This window comes from Equus caballus, chromosome X (assembly GCF_041296265.1).
Source record: "Equus caballus isolate H_3958 breed thoroughbred chromosome X, TB-T2T, whole genome shotgun sequence".
In the NCBI taxonomy this organism is placed as follows: domain Eukaryota; kingdom Metazoa; phylum Chordata; class Mammalia; order Perissodactyla; family Equidae; genus Equus; species Equus caballus.
Genome location: NC_091715.1, coordinates 78,516,502 through 78,533,382, shown reverse-complemented (window position 1 = coordinate 78,533,382; position 16,881 = coordinate 78,516,502). Strand labels below are relative to the sequence as shown.

Here is a 16,881-nt window from a genome sequence, read left to right as displayed (position 1 = left end):
CAAACCCCGGGCCATGGAAGCGGAGCAGGCAGACTCAGTCACTACACCACCAGCCGGCCCAGTAAAATTGATTTTGAATCCTTCCTCTGCTACTCACTGGCAGGGTATGCTTCCAAAAGCTGCTTAATATTTCTGAACATCGGTTGCATTATTTATACAATTAGAAAAATATCACCTCGCAAAGGAGCTAATTTATATAAAAGCACATAAGGGGGATTCAACACATGTTAGCTTTTATTTATAGTATTACAGAAACGTTAATGTTGTATATAGTATAAATAGATATTGAAAATTGAATAATTTATGTGGTCTTCAAAAACACACACCAAATACACCCAGCACCGTATTTGTACAAGGCTAGATTAATGTGTGTTGGTAGTTTATAATATGGGAAGAATTTTGAAATAATTATAAAGTTTACTAATCACATTAGCAAATATTTTTTATTGTTTTTTAAGAAGAATCATGACTCAATGTAAAAATACTAAAATTATCATAGTAAATTACTTATAAAAAGTACATATTTTGTAGTCAAATTCTAAGTGCCAACCACTGATATTATTTTATTAATAGTATTTTTTCTGTTTATAAAAGAAATACATATTCATTATATAAAATTCAGTAAATAGAGAAAAGTGTAAAGAAGAAAATTAATTTACCATAAATTAATGACAAACTGGAGAAAACATTTGCAACTTGTGACAAAGTGTTGCTATCTCTAGTAGAAAATTACTCCTATAAATCAATTTAAAAAGACAAATATCCCAGTATGAAAATGAGTAAAGGTAACGGATAAGTAATTCTATCAAAGTAATATAGTAACCATAGAAATTCAAATCAAAACAGCAATTATATGCCTTTTATTAACTTCTGGCCTAGTAAAGACCACGAAAAGATAAGGCAAAGCGTTGGTGAGTGTATGGTGAAACCCGCACTCTTAAACATTGGAGGGTAGTTTGAAAATCTCAAAAAACCTAGCAATTTCCCTTCTAGGATAGCATTCTAACAGACCAATGACACAAAGATGCATGTATAATGATGTGTATTGCAGTATGGTTTATAATAGCGAATATTTATAACAATAATCTAAATATCTAGCAATATTAAATTGACCAAGTTATGATATATTCATAGAACAGAATTTGTTACATCTGAAAATTGCAAGTGTGTATTTGTTTAACAATAGGATCATGCATCTCTTAATGACAGAGATACCTTTCTGAGAAATGATTCGTTAGGCAATTTCATCGTGAGAACATCATAAAGTGCACTTATATAAAACCTAGATGGTATAGCCTACTACACACCAAGGGTATATGATATTAATCGTATGGAACCACCATCGTATATTTGGTCCGTTGTTGACTGAAACATTTTTATGCAGTGCATGACTGTCCTATGAGCATTTTCCAATATCACTAAATATCCTACCTTTAGTGTGCTTCCAACTTTTCACTATTATGAATTAATATATGATGAACATCATTGCATATAAACTTTGTATACATCTATGATTATTTTTTAGGATCAATTCCCAGAAGTAGATTTACTAGGTCAAGGGATATAAATATTTTTAGAGCTCTTGCTACAGATTAATTGCATGGGTTTTGAGGTGGAGAGGAGCAATAATACAATTCTGTTATCAAGTTCCTACATATTTATGAAGTGCAAGTCCTGATCATCTCTGACTTTATACCTTAGTTTACTTTTTCTCTTATTGAATCTTTTGCCCTTTAAATTTGTATAGGCCTTGGTTCTATGACAAATGAGAATACAATTTATCACAGAGAAATTATTTTTTCTTTTTTTGTTAAGAACTTTTCCATAATATCATTTTTTATTCTTCCAGACGTGGGTTGGCAATAAGAGAAGAAAAATGAGTAGTAAGAATTCTGAATCAGGAGCAGCAACAACAGGAACTGTTTCCAGTACCTCTTTGGCAGCTCCAGACATTACAGTCAGAAATGTGGTTAATATTGCTCGACCTTCAAGCCAACAGTCTTCTTGGACATCTGCCAATAATGATGTCATTGTAACTGGTATATACAGTCCGGCCAGTTCATCAAGCAGGCAAGGGACAACCAAACATACAAATACACAAATTACAGAAGCACATAAAATCCCTGTTCAGAAAACGGCCAGTAAAAATGATACTGAGTTTCAGTTGCATATTCCTGTTCAAAGACAAGTAGCACACTGTAAAAATGCCTCTCTGCTCTTAGGTGAAAAAACAATTATTTTGTCAAGGCAGACAAGTGTGCTAAATGCTGGAAACTCAGTATACAATCACACAAAGAAAAACTACGGAGGCTCTTCAATGCAAGCCTCTGAGATGACAGTACCTCAAAAGCCATCTGTGTGCCACCGACCTTGCAAAATTGAACCAGTTGGAATTCAAAGATTATATAAGCCTGAACACACGGGTTTAGCATCACATAATTTATGTGGGCAAAAGCCACCTATTAGAGATCCTTACTGTCGAACGCAAAACTTGGAAATTCGTGAAGTATTTTCATTGGCAGTTAGTGATTACCCCCAGAGAATTCTGAGAGGAAATGTCCCACAGAAGCCTAGTTCAGCAGAAGGAACTTGTTTGTCCATTGCAATGGAGACTGGAGATGCTGATGATGAGTATGCCAGAGAGGAAGAGTTGGCATTGATGGGAGCACAGACACCAAGCTACTCAAGATTTTATGAAAGTGGCAGTTCCCTTCGAGCTGAGAACCAAAGTACAGCTTTGCCCGGACCAGGAAGAAGTATGCCAAATTCACAAATGGTGAATATTAGAGACTTGTCAGACAATGTACTGTATCAAAATAGAGACTACCATTTAACACCACGGACCTCATTACATACCGCATCTACTACAATGTACAGAAATACAAATCCATCACGGAGTAATTTTTCTTCACATTTTGCATCATCAAACCAATTGAGGTTGTCACAAAACCAAAACAATTACCAGGTAATGTGTAATTTATTTTATAAATGTTTTTAAAAAGCTTTGTTTCATGTAAAAATCTGTGTTGGTATCCAGTTAGACTTGAGATCCGGGTCACTTAACTCATATTTTGAAATAATTTGAGATTTTGAGTAATTTGAAGTACCCTGTGCTTTCTTTGTCATTTTTTTTTTATAGAATATAATCATTTTTATAACATGGTAGCTTTCTCCTGACATTTAAAATGATTTTGTTCAGGAAACAGTAGCCTTATGGGAAGCATGGCATTTCCCATCACTAAAATAGGACTAAATTGGTTTGACTCATCCCTTCAAACACAGGTTATTCCTGTAATGATTTTTGCTTGCACTTTGGGGAGATGTCACTAGATGATTGGTGCTTTCCCTGGGTACATAGCCAGGCAAGTCAATTATTTCTTTAGGTGACGATGGCTGAGAAGTCAGAGCCTGCATAACTCAGCCAATTGCTTTTTCTAAAAGTAAATGCTTTATTAAAACATTAAGTGGAGCATTAATCAAATCGTCTTTTTAAAAATGTTTACAAGGAAGAGACTTATTCAGAGTAAGAATTAAAGCAATTTTAGATCTGTACAAAAATAAGTGTTATTTCGTTACTGTTTCACATATTCAATTGTTTATATATGCTTCAAATAATCTCGATGTCGAGGTATAAGCCTACCTCAGAACATCTGTTAAGGCCATAGATCTTCTCTTTCAAAATTCTGCTTCAGAGAATTTGAATAGCAGGGCATAGATGTTTGCCCTTTTTTCTTGCAACTGGCTAGACCCTTTAATTTGTTCAACCACAGTATTTAAGTTTTATCTGGATTTCAGATGCTTCCAGTCTTCTCAACCAATATAAAGACCCAACTTCTCTTAACTCTATCTTATAGCTCCCTGCTTCAAAATAAAACGCAGTAACAGAGTATAGGAAGTATGCGTCTGGCATCTATCCCTAACAGAAGAGGACTACATCATCATCATTAGTCATTTTTTACTGAAAATCTACACATTTTTCTGTGTTTGCTCTTTCTTAAGGCATGCTTAAAGTAACATTGAATCATACCATTAAGATTTTCCCCAACACTCCCTTTCATTCACTTGCTCTTTTGTGCTTCTTTACCATTTCAGTGTTGTTCTAAATAATAGTAATAACAATAACATTTACCATTTGTTAATAGCCTTCCACATACCAGGCACCTTCAATCACTTTATATGCCTGGTCTCCTTTAATCTTCATGGTGATCTGGACATACAGTAGTCCCCCCTTATCTTTGGTTTTGCTTTTTGCGGTTTCAGTTACTCCTGGTCAACCACAGTCCAAAAATATTAAATAGAAAGTTCCAGAAATAAACAATTTATAAGTTTTAAATTGCATGCTGTTCTGAGTAGCATGATAAAATCTCACTCCATCCCACTCTGTCGCACCCGGGAGGTGAGTCATCCCTTTGTCTAGCATATCCTTGTTGTATATGCTACCCGACGGTTAGTCACTTAGTAGCCGTCTCAGTTATCAGATCGACTGTCATGGTATTGCAGTGCTTGTTTTGAAGTAACCCTTATTTTACTTAATAAAGGCCCCAAAGCACAAGAGTAGTGATGCTGGCAATTCCGATATCACAAAGAGAAGCTGTAAAGTGCCTCCTTTAGTTGAAAAGGTGAAAGTTCTTGACTTAATAAGGAAAGAAAAAAAGTTGTATACTGGGGATGCTAAGACCTATGGTAACTTTTATTACAGTATATTGTTATAATTGTTCTATTTTATTATTAGTTAATGTCTTACTGTGCTTAATTTATAAATTAAACTTTATCATAGGTATGTACGTACTATATGAAAAAACATAGTATATATAGGGTTTGGTACTATCCACAGTTTCAGGCGTCTGCTGAGGGTCTTGGAATGCTTCTCTGATGGATAAAGGAAAACTACTATATAGGCATTTTATCCATATTTTAATAACTTGTCCAGGATCACACAGACTGTGCATGAAAGGACCAGGATTCCGACTCAGAAATATATTACGTGTTTTTTTTTCTGCTTTACCATATAGCCATATTAAAATATTTGAAGGCCTAAGAATGCAGAGTTTAATTTTTAATTTTTCGTAAGCTGACCACTCCCTTGAGGATAATCTGTGGTTTTACTTTTTTAGAGCCTCTGTTTTCCTGACAGAATGGCTTTTTTTTTTTTTTAGTAAGATTAGCCCTGAGCTAACATCTGCTGCCAATCCTCTTTTTGCTGAGGAAGACTGGCCCTGAGCTAATGTCCGTGCCCGTCTTCCTCTATTTTATGTGGGACGCCTGCCACAGCATGGCTTAACAAGCAGTGCATAGGTCCACACCAGGGACCTGAACTGGTGAACCCCAGCCCACAGAAGCCAAACGTGCGAACTTTAACTGCTGCACCACCAGGCTGGCCCCCGATAGAACTTTTAAAAGAATTAAATTTCTTTTATATAAAAGAACCTTTTAAATGGAATAAAACTTAGCAACTTTTTTTTGAATAGTAATCTCTTTAAAGAAAAGCAGTCTGACATAACAACTTAGAGCATGGGCTTAGAGTCTGACAGATCTGGATTCAAATCTAGGCTCTGCCACTTTCTACTTGAATGACCTTAGGCAAGTGGCATCACCTCCCTGTGTAACAGTTTCCTCATTTGTATAATGTCATTAATGCTGTGACATAAAATGACAAAAAGGTTCTTTGTACATTCCCTGGCACATAAACTTTCTTTTACTTATAGCTTCATAGTTGGATAGTTAATGAAACTCTGCCTATCCAGGTCTTCTATGCATTTCATTTCAAGTAAAATATTACAGAACTCACAATTATCACAGGTTAGTTGAGGAAGAAATAGCTGTAGTGCTGGCTGAGGGAAGACTGGAGATCAGCTATCAACCACACCGCAATCTATGCATTAAAAACCCATGTACTGCTATTTATATTACAGCTAACCTCCTCCAGCTTGACCTGAGACAGTATGGTAGAGAGTGTTTGCAGAGAACCCTTAGGGGCATCACCTTGCCCCACTTTCTCTTAATTGGTTGAGATTTGGGGGAACCAAGGCAGCCTTGGGAAGTGTAGTCCTTGAAGATTAATGCCTTAGTCCATTTGGGCTGCTATAACCAAAATACCATAAACTGGGTAGGTTAAACAACAAACATTTATTTCTCATAGTTCTGGAGACGGGGAACCCAAAGATCAAAGTGCTGGCAGAATCCATGTCTGGTGAAGGCCTGCTTCCTAATTCATAGATGGCTGTCTTCTCACTCTGTCCTCATATGGCAGAAGGGGCAAGAGAGCTCTCTGGGGTCTCTTTTGTAACGGCACTAATCTCATTCATGAGGGCTCCATACTCATGACCTAATCACCTCCTAAAAGCCCCATCTCCAAATACCATCGCAATGGGGGTTAAGTTTCAACATTTGAATTCAGCTGGGATACAAATATTCAGTCCATGGTAGTTATCCTCCAAGATTTTGATGCAGCTCTATTACCAAGCTGTATTACTGTTAGATCAGGACTTTGAAAAATAAAATCTTCGGCCATTTGGCAACTTTCTAGCTATGAAACTATAGGCAAGCAAGTAATTCTCTTTAGATTCTGACCCTGGGACTATATAACACAAATATCTGCTGCTTCTTTCTGTTACACCAGGTATCTTCAAGCTGAGGTCCTATTCCTGGAGGATAGTCTAGTTCCAAGCTATCTAGGAGAATGAGTACAAATTCAGGAAATCCTAGAGGAAGCTAAGAAGTTGAAATCAGCTCTGTTTTGGAGCCACTTGGCAATACCATATTAAGGGTTGAAGTGGTCAGTAGGTGGCTATACCAGGATGCTGTAGCTCAGTTCTATTTCAAAAACTCTCCAGGCTAACCTCACTCCTTTGAGTAATATTGTAACCATATTGGTCACTAAAGTGCCATTCACTTTTCATATTATCTCTACATCAGTCCTATTTATCATGAGTGCTGTGATGATTAAGGATTAATAATTGATGATCATCTTTAAAAAGATATTAGAGGATTTTGGAAGACAAGTGCTATAAATAAAGAATTTTTGTTGGAATTATTATTATGTTTTTATTGAGGTTACATTGGTTTATAACATTATGTAAATTTCAGGTGTATATCATTATCTTTAGATTTCTGGGTAGATTACATTATGTTCACCACCCAAAGACTAATTACCATCCATCAACATACGCATGTGTCCAGTCACCCCTTTGCCCTTACCCTTTCTCTCTGGTAACCAACAATCTAATCTCTGTATCTATGTTTGCTGTTGTTGTCATTGTTTTTATCTTCTATTTATGAATGAGATCACATAGTACTTGACTTTCCCCATCTGCCTTATTTCACTTAGCATAATACCCTCAAGTTCAATCCATGTCATTGCAAATGGCAAAATTTCCTCTTTTTTATGGCTGAGGAGTATTCCATTGTGTAAATATACCACACTTTCTTTATCCATTCATCCCTTGATGGGCACTTAGGTTTTTCCAAGACTTGGCTATTGTGAATCACGCCACAATGAACATAAGGGTGCATATATCTTTACACATTCATGTTTTCATGTTCTTTGGATAAATACCCAGCAGTAGAATAGCTGGATCTCATGGTAGTTCTATTCTTCATTTTTAGAGTAATCTCCATACTGTTTTCCAAAGCGGCTGCACCAGTTTGCATTCCAACCAGCTCTGTATGAGAGTTCCCTTTTCCCCACATCCTCTCCAACACTTATTATTTCTTGTGTTGCTAATTATAGCCATTCTGACAGGCATGAGGCAATATCTCATTGTAGTTTTGATTTGCATTTCCTTAATAATTCCTCATATTGAACATCTTTTCTTGTGCCTGTTGGCCATCTGTATCTCTTTGGATACATGTCTGTTCAGATCTTTTCCCATTTTTTAATTGGTTGTTGGTTTTTTTGTTGTTGAGATGTATGAGTTCTTTATATATTTTGGATATTAACCCCTTATCACATATGTGGTTTGCAAATATCTTCTCCCAATTGTTAGATTGTCTTTTCATTTGTTGATGGTTTCCTTTGCTGTGAAAAAGTTTTTTCGTTTGGTGTAGTACCATTTGCCCTTTTTTTCTATTGTTTCTCTTGCCTGGTCAGACATGGTATTTGAAAATATTCTGTTGAGATCACTGTTGAGGAGAGTGCTGCTTATGTTTTCTTCTAGAAATTTTATGACTTCAGGTCTTACATTCAAGTGTTTAATCCATTTTGAGTTCATTTTTGTGTATGGTGTAAGATAATGGTCCACTTTCATTCTTTTGCATGTGTCTGTCCAGTTTTCCCAACACCTTTTATTGAAGAGGCTTTCTTTTCTCCATTGTATGTTCTTGGCTCCCTTGTGGAAAATTAGCTGTCCATAGATGTGTGGGTTTATTTCTGGGCTCTTGACTCTATTTTATTGACCTGTGTAGCTGTTTTTGTGCCAGTACCATGCTGTTTTGGTTACTACAACTTTGTAGTATATTTTGAAATCAGGGAGTGTGATACCTCCAGCTTTGTTCTTTTTTTCTCAGGATTCCTTTGGCTATTTGGGGTCTTTTGTTACTCCATATAAATCTTAGGATTCTTTGTTCTATTTCTGTGAAAAGTGTTGTTGGAACTTTGATAGGGATTGCATTGAATCTATAGATTGCTTTAGGAAGTATGGACATTTTAACTATGTTAATTCTTCCAATCCAAGAGCGCAGAATATCTTTCCATTTGGTTGTATTTTCTTCAATTTGTTTCAACAGTGTTTTATAGCTTCACTGTACAGGTCTTTCCCCTCATTGGTTAAATTTATTCCTAGATATTTTATTCTTTTTGTTGCAATTGTAAATGGGATTGTATTCTTAATTTCTCTTTCTGATACTCTTTTGTTAGTGTATAGAAACACAACTGATTTTTGTGTGTTGATTTTATATCCTGCAACTTTACTGTATTAATTTATTATTTCTAATAGTTCTTTGGTGGATTCCTTAGGGTTTCTATATATAACATCATGTCTTCTGCAAATAGTGACAGTTTCACTTCTTCCTTTCCATTTTGGATCCCTTTTATTTCTTTTTCTTGCTTGATTGCTCTAGCTAGGACTTCCAATACTATGTTAAATGAGTGGTGAAAGTGGGCATCCTTGTCTGGTTTCTGTTTTTAGAGGGATAGATTTAAGTTTTTCTCCATTAAGTATGATATTAGCTGTGGGTTTGTCATATATGGCCTTTATTATGTTGAGGTATTTTCTTTTTATACCCATTTAATTCAGAGATTTTATCACAAATGGATGCTGTATCTTGTTGAATGCTTTCTCTGCATCTATTGAGATGATCATGTGATTTTTATTCTTCATTTTGTTAATGTGGTGTATCACATTAATTGATTTGCAGATGTTGAACTATGCCTGCATCCAGGAATAAATCCCACTTGATCATGGTGGATTATCTTTTTACCATATTGTTGTATTTGATTTGCTAGTATTTTGTTGAGGATTTTTGCATCTATGTTCATCAGTGATACTCGCTTGTAATTTTCTTTTTTTCGTGTTGTCTTTGTCTGGTTTTGGTATCAGGGTAATATTGGGTTCATTGAATGAGTTAGGAAGTTTCCCTTCCTCTTCAATTTTTTGGAAGAATTTGTGTTTGGATAGGTATTAAGTCTTCTTTGAATGTTTGGTAGAACTCACCAGGGAAGCCCTCTGGTCCTGGACTTTTACTTTTGGAGAGGTTTTTGCTTACTGTTTTGATCTCCTTACTGATGTTTGGTCTATTCAAACTCTCTATTTCTTCTTGATTCAGTTTTGGAAGGTTGTATGATTCTAAGAATTCATCCGTTTTTTCTAGATTTTCCAATTTGTCAGCATATAGCTTTTTCTAGTATTCTCTTATAATCTTTTGTGTTTCTGAGGCATCCATTGTAATTTCTCCTCTTTCATTTCTGATTTTATTTCATTGATCCTTCTTTCTTCTTTTCTTGGTGAGTCTGGCTAAACATTTGTCAATTTTGTTTATCTTTCCAAAGCATCAAGTCTTAGTTTCATTGAGCTTTTCTATATTTTTTAGTCTCTATTTCATTTATTTCTGCTCTGATTTTTATTATTTCCTTCTTTACACTGATTTTAGGACTTGTTTGTTCTTTATCCAGTTCCTTTAGGTGCACTGTTAGATTGTTTATTTGAGATTTCTCTTGTTTGTTGAGGTAGGCCTGTTTTGCTATAAACTTCCCTCTTAGAAATGCTTTTTCTGTATCCCATAAATTTTGGCATGTCATACTTTCATTTTTATTTGTCTCCAGGTATTTTTTGATTACTCCTTTGTTGACCTGATAGTTGTTCAGTAGCATTTGGTTTAATCTCCACGAATTTGTGGCTTTTCCAATTTTCTTCTTGTAGCTGATTTCTAGTTTCATACCATTGTGGTCAGAAAAGATGTTTGGTGTTATATTGGTCTTCTTAAATTTATTGAGAATTGTTTTGTCACATAATATCCGATCTATCCTGGAGAATGTTCCATGTGCATTTGAAGAGAATGTGTATTCTCAGTTTTTAGATTGAATGTTCTGTATATATCTTCCATGTCCATCTGGTCTAATGTGTCATTAAAGGGCACTGTTTCCTTATTGATCTTCTGTTTGGATGATCTATCCATTGATGTAAGTGGAGTGTTGAAGTCCCCTACTATTTTTGTTACTGTCTATTTCTCCTTTTATGTCTGTTAATGATTCCTTTATATGTTTAGGTGCTTCTATGTTAAGTTCATAGATATTTACAATGGTTATATCCTTTTGTTGGATTGTTGCCTTTATTATTATGTAGTGCCCTTCTTTGTCTCTTATTTACAGTTTTTGTTTTAAAGTTTATTATGTCTCATATAAGTATTGCTACCCCAGCCTTCTTTTCATTGCCATGTGCATGGAGTATTTTTTTCCATCCCATCACTTTCAGTTTGTGAGTGTCTTTAGGTGTGAAGTGTGTCTCTTGTATGTAGCATATATAGGGGTCTTGTTTTTTTAATCCAATCAGCCACCCTATGTCTCCTGATTGGAGCATTTACTCCACATTTAAAGTAGCTATTAATAAGTATGTACTTATTTCCACTTTGTTACTTTTTTTCTGGGTATTTTAGTAGTTTTTCTCTGTTCCTTTCTTCTTCTCTTGATCTTTTCCCTTGTGCTTTGATGCCTTTCTTTAGTATTATTTTTGGGTTTCTTTCTCTTAAGTTTTTGTGTATTTATTATACATTTCTGGTTTGTGATTACCATGAGGTTTATATATAATAACCTATGTAAATAGCAATGTATATTAAGTTGATAGTCTCTTAAGTTTGACTTCTGACTAAAAGCCCTACACTTTTACTCCTTTTCTCCTTCATTTTCTGGTATCATATTTATTTCTCATTTTTCATATCATATTTAATCTCTTTTTTTGTGTGTGTATCCCTTTACCTCTTATCATGGAAATACATAATTTTACTGCTTTTGTCTTTTGACCTTCTTACTATCTTTATAGTTGGTTGAACCACTAACTTTACTGTATATTTGCCTTTAGCAGTGATTTTTTTCTTTGATAATTGTCTTATTCCTTTTTGTGAACTTTTCTTTTCCACTTAAAGAAGTCCCTTTAACATTTCTTGTAAAGCTGGTTTAGTGGTGATAAACTTCTGTAGATTTTGTTTGTCTGGAAAACTCTTTATCTCTCCTTTTGTTTTGAATGATAACCTTGCTGAGTAGAGTGTTCTTGGCTGTAGATTTTTTTCCTTTCAGCACTTTGAATATATCATGCCACTCCATTAAAGTTCATTAGGTTTCTGCTGAGATGTCAGCTGATCACCTTATGAGGTTTCCTTTGTATGTAATTTGTTGCCTTTCTCTTGCAGCTCTTAAGATTGTCTCTTTATCTTTAGTTCTTGACACTTTAATTATATTGTTCATTGGTGTGGGCCTTTTTGGACTCCTCCTTGTTGGTGCTCTTGTGCTTTCTGTACCTGGATGTCTGTTTCCTTCCTTAGGCTAGGATGTTTCCAGCTGTTATTTCTTCAAATAGGTTTTCTGCCCCCTTTGTCTCTCTCTTTTCCTTCTGGGACACCTATAGTATGAATGTTAGTATGCTTAATGTTGTCCCAGAGGTTCCTTAGACTGTCCTCATTTGTCTTAATTCTTCTTTCTTTTTTCTCTTCAGCTTAGATGATTTCCTCTGCTCTTTCATCCAGATAACTGATTCACTCTTCAGCAGCATCTTCTCCGCTGTTGATTCACTATAATGAAATTTTCATTTCCATTTTTTTTTGAGGAAGATTAGCCCTGAGCTAACTACTGCCAGTCCTCCTCTTTTTGCTGAGGAAGCCGGGCCCTGAGCTAACATCCGTGCCCATCTTCCTCTACTTTATATGTGGGATGCCTACCACAGCATGGCGTGCCAAGCAGTGCCATGTCCACACCCGGGATCTGAGCCAGCGAACCCCGGGCCGCTGAGAAGTGGAAGGTATGCACTTAACCGCTGTGCCACCAGGCTGGCCCCATCATTTCCATTATTGTATTCTTCAGTTCTGATTGGTTCTTTTTTATATTTTCCAAATCTTTGTTGAAGTTCTCACTGTGTTCATCTATTCTTCTTCCACCATCACTAAGCATCCTTATCACTATTAGTTTGTAGTCTTTATCAGGTAAATTGTTTATCTCTGTTTCATTTAGTTCTTTTTCTAAGAATTTGTCCTGTTCCCTTATTTGGAACATATTCTACCATCTCCTCATTTTGCCTACTTCTCTGTGTTTATATTTATGTAGTAGGTAAATCAACTACATCTCTGCATCTTGGAGAGGTGGCCTTATGTAAGAGATGCCATATGTGGCCCAGCAGTGTGCTTCCCTCTCGTCACCAGTTCCAAATGTTCCAGATGTGTCCACTGTGTGGGCTACATGTGCAGTTCTGTTGTGACAGGGTTGCTCTTGCAGGGATAGGCTTGTCTGGCTCCTGGGCTGACTTGTTGTAAGTCTCAGGTGTGCAGCTGCTACAGTCACTTTAGTCACTTTGTTGGCAGGGCAAGCCCCAGCACAGCTAGCTGCAAGGTCTAATACCACATACCTGTTCCTCTTTTGCTGTTAAGTGAGTCAGGCCCCCAGTGTGGCTGGTTGCTAGGCTCTGGGGCTCATAATTGGTTTATGCCTCTGGTCTGTGAGGCTCTTGTCTACTCCCTCAGGAGTGTAGCTGGTTGGGGCTGGCCTCAGGCATGGCAGCACACAATCATTTCAGGGGTTGGACGGTGGGGCAGATCCCCTATGTGGCTGTTTGAAATGGCTAGTGGCACAAGTTTGCTATAGCTGATAAGTTCCACCACCTGTGGGACCACACACCCTGCAAACGCAGTCCTACCCTGTACACATGCCCCACCCCACTGAGGCAGACCTATTTGCCCCACTGTAGAGGTCCCACATGCCCCACCGATACAGGCCTGCCCTTTGCACACACCTTGCCCCACTGAGTTGGACCCACTTTCCCTACTGCACAGGTCCCAGATACCCCTTCTACACAGGCCCACAAGTTCCCCAAGGGCTTGCTGGTGGGAGCAGTCAGTCCCTAGTGTAGGCTGCCTGCTTTGGTTGGGCTGAATTAAATCAATGCTTTAGTGGGCGAGGCAAATCCCTGTGCTAATAGGCCAGAGGAGGAAATCCAATGGCACCTGCTAGCATCTGTATCAACACACCTGTACTAGGTCACAACAATGGCTGCCCCCAGTGTCTCAGTCCCTGAGGAGTTGAGCCAAGCCACTTCTTGCCTCTCTGAGGTGTGCCCGGAGCCTATCAAATGAGTCTCCCTTACCAAAGGAGTATGCGTTTTTCTTTCTGGTGATTTTGTGTTGGTTCCTGGAATGGGTGAATCCGTGCATGGGGCCTTTAAGAGCAGGCTTTTCTTTCTCTTATGTTCAATAGCTTTTCTGGGGTTATTCCCCATTAGTTTTAATAGCTAGGAAAGCCAGACATTATGGCACTCATCTCAGTTGTGCTGAATTCAAAGGCTGCCTATTGTGGTCAGCTCTCTTGCTCAGATCCCCAGCTCCTCCAGGAAAAGCTTTGTATCTTAAGATTGCTCCCGGCAATGAAGTGGTGCAGCTAGAATGTGTTTTTTTCCTCAGCACAAAGGTATTTCTGCCTCTTTCTCCTCTGTCAGTGTTGTCCCTTATTGTGGGGAATCTTTTTTATCCTGTTTCTAGTTCTTTCTCGGAGGTAATTGTTCCACAGGTAGTTGTAAATTTGTTTTGTCCATGGGAGGATGTGAGTACGGAGTCCTCCTATGCTGCTGTCTTCCCAGTAGTCACTCTCATGGAGGTTTTGATTTGCACTTCACTAATAGCTAACAATGTTAATCTTCCTTTCATGTGCTTAGTGGTGATTTAAATATATTATTTGGAGAAATGTCTGTTCAGATAATTTGTCCATTTTTAAAATTGGTTGTTTTTTTTTTTTTTAGTTATAAGTGTTCAGTTCTTTATATTCTCCATGCTAGACCTTATGAAATACATGACTTACAAATATTTTCTCCCAATCCAGATGTTGTCTTTTCACTTTCTTAAGGGTATTTTTTATACACAAACATTTTTAATTTTGATGAAGTTCAATTTATCTATTTTTTCTATTGTCACTTGTGCTTTTGGTGTTATGTCTAAGAAATTATTACCTAAGCCAAAGTAATGAAGATTGACTCTTATGTTTTCTCCTAAGAATTTTATATTTGTGTCTCTTACACATAGGCCTTTCATCTGTTTTGAGATAGTTTTTGTGTATGGTGTAAGTAGGAGTTCACCTTGACTCTTTTGCATATGGATATCCAGTTGTCCCAGCACCATTTGTTGAAAAGACTATACATGCCCCGTTTAATGATCTTATCCTTCTCAAAATCAATTGATCATATGTAAGAGTTAATTTCTGGACTCTCAGTTCTAGTCCATTGATATATATGTCTATCCTTATGCTAATATCACACTGTTTTGATTACTGTAGCTTTCTGGTAAGTTTTGAAGTCAGGAAGTGTGAGTTTAACTGTGTTGAATAGAAGTGGTAAGACCACATACCTTTCTCTACTTCTTGATCTTAGGTGAAAAATATTCGGTCTCTCACAATTAAATATGATGTTACCTGTGGGTTTTTGTGGATGCTCCATATCGGGATGAGAAAGTTCCCTTTTATTCCTGGTTTGTTGAGTGCTTTTATCAGGAAAGGGTGTTGGAGTTTTGTCACATGATATTTCTGCATCTAATGAGATATTCATGTGCATTTTCCCCTTTATTCTATCAATATGAAGTATTACATTTATTGGTTTTCTTTTTATTTTCATTTTGGGTATATATTTATTTTGTATATGTCTTTTTAGTTTTATTAGGATATAATTGACATAGAGCACTATATAAGTTTAAGGTGTTCAGCATAATGATTTTGCTTACATGTATTGTGAAATTATTACCACAGTATGTTTAGTTAACATCTATCATCTCATATAGATACCCTCTCCAAAAATAAAAATGAAAAAAAAGGGGTTTTTACTTGTGATGAGAACTCTTGGGATTACTCTCTTAACAACTTTCAAATATACCATACAGCAGTGTTAACTATTCTCATCATGTTGTACATTACATCCCTAGCACTTATTTATTTTGCAACTGGAGGTTTCTACCTTTTGACCACCTGCATCTAATTCTCCCTCCCCCCCCACCCTCTGCCTCTGGTAAACACAAATGTGATCTCTTTTTCCATGAGGTGATATTTTTGATCTCACGTATAAGTGAGATGATACAATGTTTGTCTTTCTCTGTTTGATTTATTTCACATAGCATAATGCCCTTAAGATCCATCAATGTTGTCACCAATGGCAGAACTTTCTTCTTTTTTATGGCTAAATAATGTTCCACTATATATATATATATATATATATATATATATATATATATATACACCACATCTTCTTCATCTATTCTTCTGTTGATGGACACTTAGGTTGTTTCTATGTCTTGGATATTGTAAATAATGGTACTTTGAACATACAGGTGCAGATATCTCCTCGACAAAGTGTTTTCATTTCCTTTGGATATATTCTCAGAAGTGTAACTGCTCGATCATATAGTAGTTCTATTTTTAATTTTTTTGGGAACCTCCATACCGTTTTGCACAGTAGCTGTACCAATTTACAATTCCATCAGTAGTGCACAAGGTTTCCTTTTTATCCAGATCCTTGCCAGCATTTGTTATCTCTTGCATTTTTTATGATAGTCATTCTAACAGGTGTGAGGTGGTATTTCATTTTGGTTTTGATATGCATTTCCCTTATGATTAGTAATGTTGAGCGCCCTTTCATGTACCTCTTCACTATTTTTATATCTTCTTTGGAAAAATGTCTATTGAGATCCTTTTCTATGATTTTTTAACTAGATTATTAGTTTTTTGCTGTCAAGTTGTATGAGTTTTGTTTATATATTTTGGATATTAACACCTTATCAAATACATGGTTTGCAAATATATTTTCCCATTCCATAAATTTTCTTTAAATTTTGTTTCTTTCTTTTCCTTTGCAGAAACTTTTTAGTTTGATGTAGTACCACTTGTATATTTTTTATTTTGTTGCTTACTTTAGGTATCATATAGAAAAAATCATTGCCAAGGCCCATGTCAAGGAGCTTTTTCCCTATATTTTCTTCTAGGAGTTTTATGGTTCCTGGTCTTACATTTAAGTCTTTAATCTATTTTGAGTTAATTTTTGTGAGTGGTGTAAGATAGAGGTTTCATTCTTTTACATGTAAATATTCGATTTTCCCAACACCATTTATTGAAGAAATGCTTTTTTCTTCATTGACTTTTCTTGGCTTTCTTGTAAAATATGAGCATTGGTTCATTTCTGGGATCTCGATTTGGTTCCATTGGTGTATGTGTCTATT

General features: G+C 36.2%; 1 protein-coding gene across 3 annotated transcripts in view; it reads left to right on the top strand.

Annotated features, from left to right (window-relative positions):
• Positions 1–16,881, top strand: part of HDX (highly divergent homeobox) — a 194,756-nt gene that overhangs the window by 79,958 nt on the left and 97,917 nt on the right. For all 3 annotated transcript variants that reach the window (XM_023633281.2, XM_014729019.3, XM_070256730.1), the window contains one exon: positions 1,850–2,965. In XM_023633281.2, the coding sequence (XP_023489049.1) occupies positions 1,850–2,965 (1,116 nt within the window). The remainder of the gene's footprint in view (positions 1–1,849; positions 2,966–16,881) is intronic.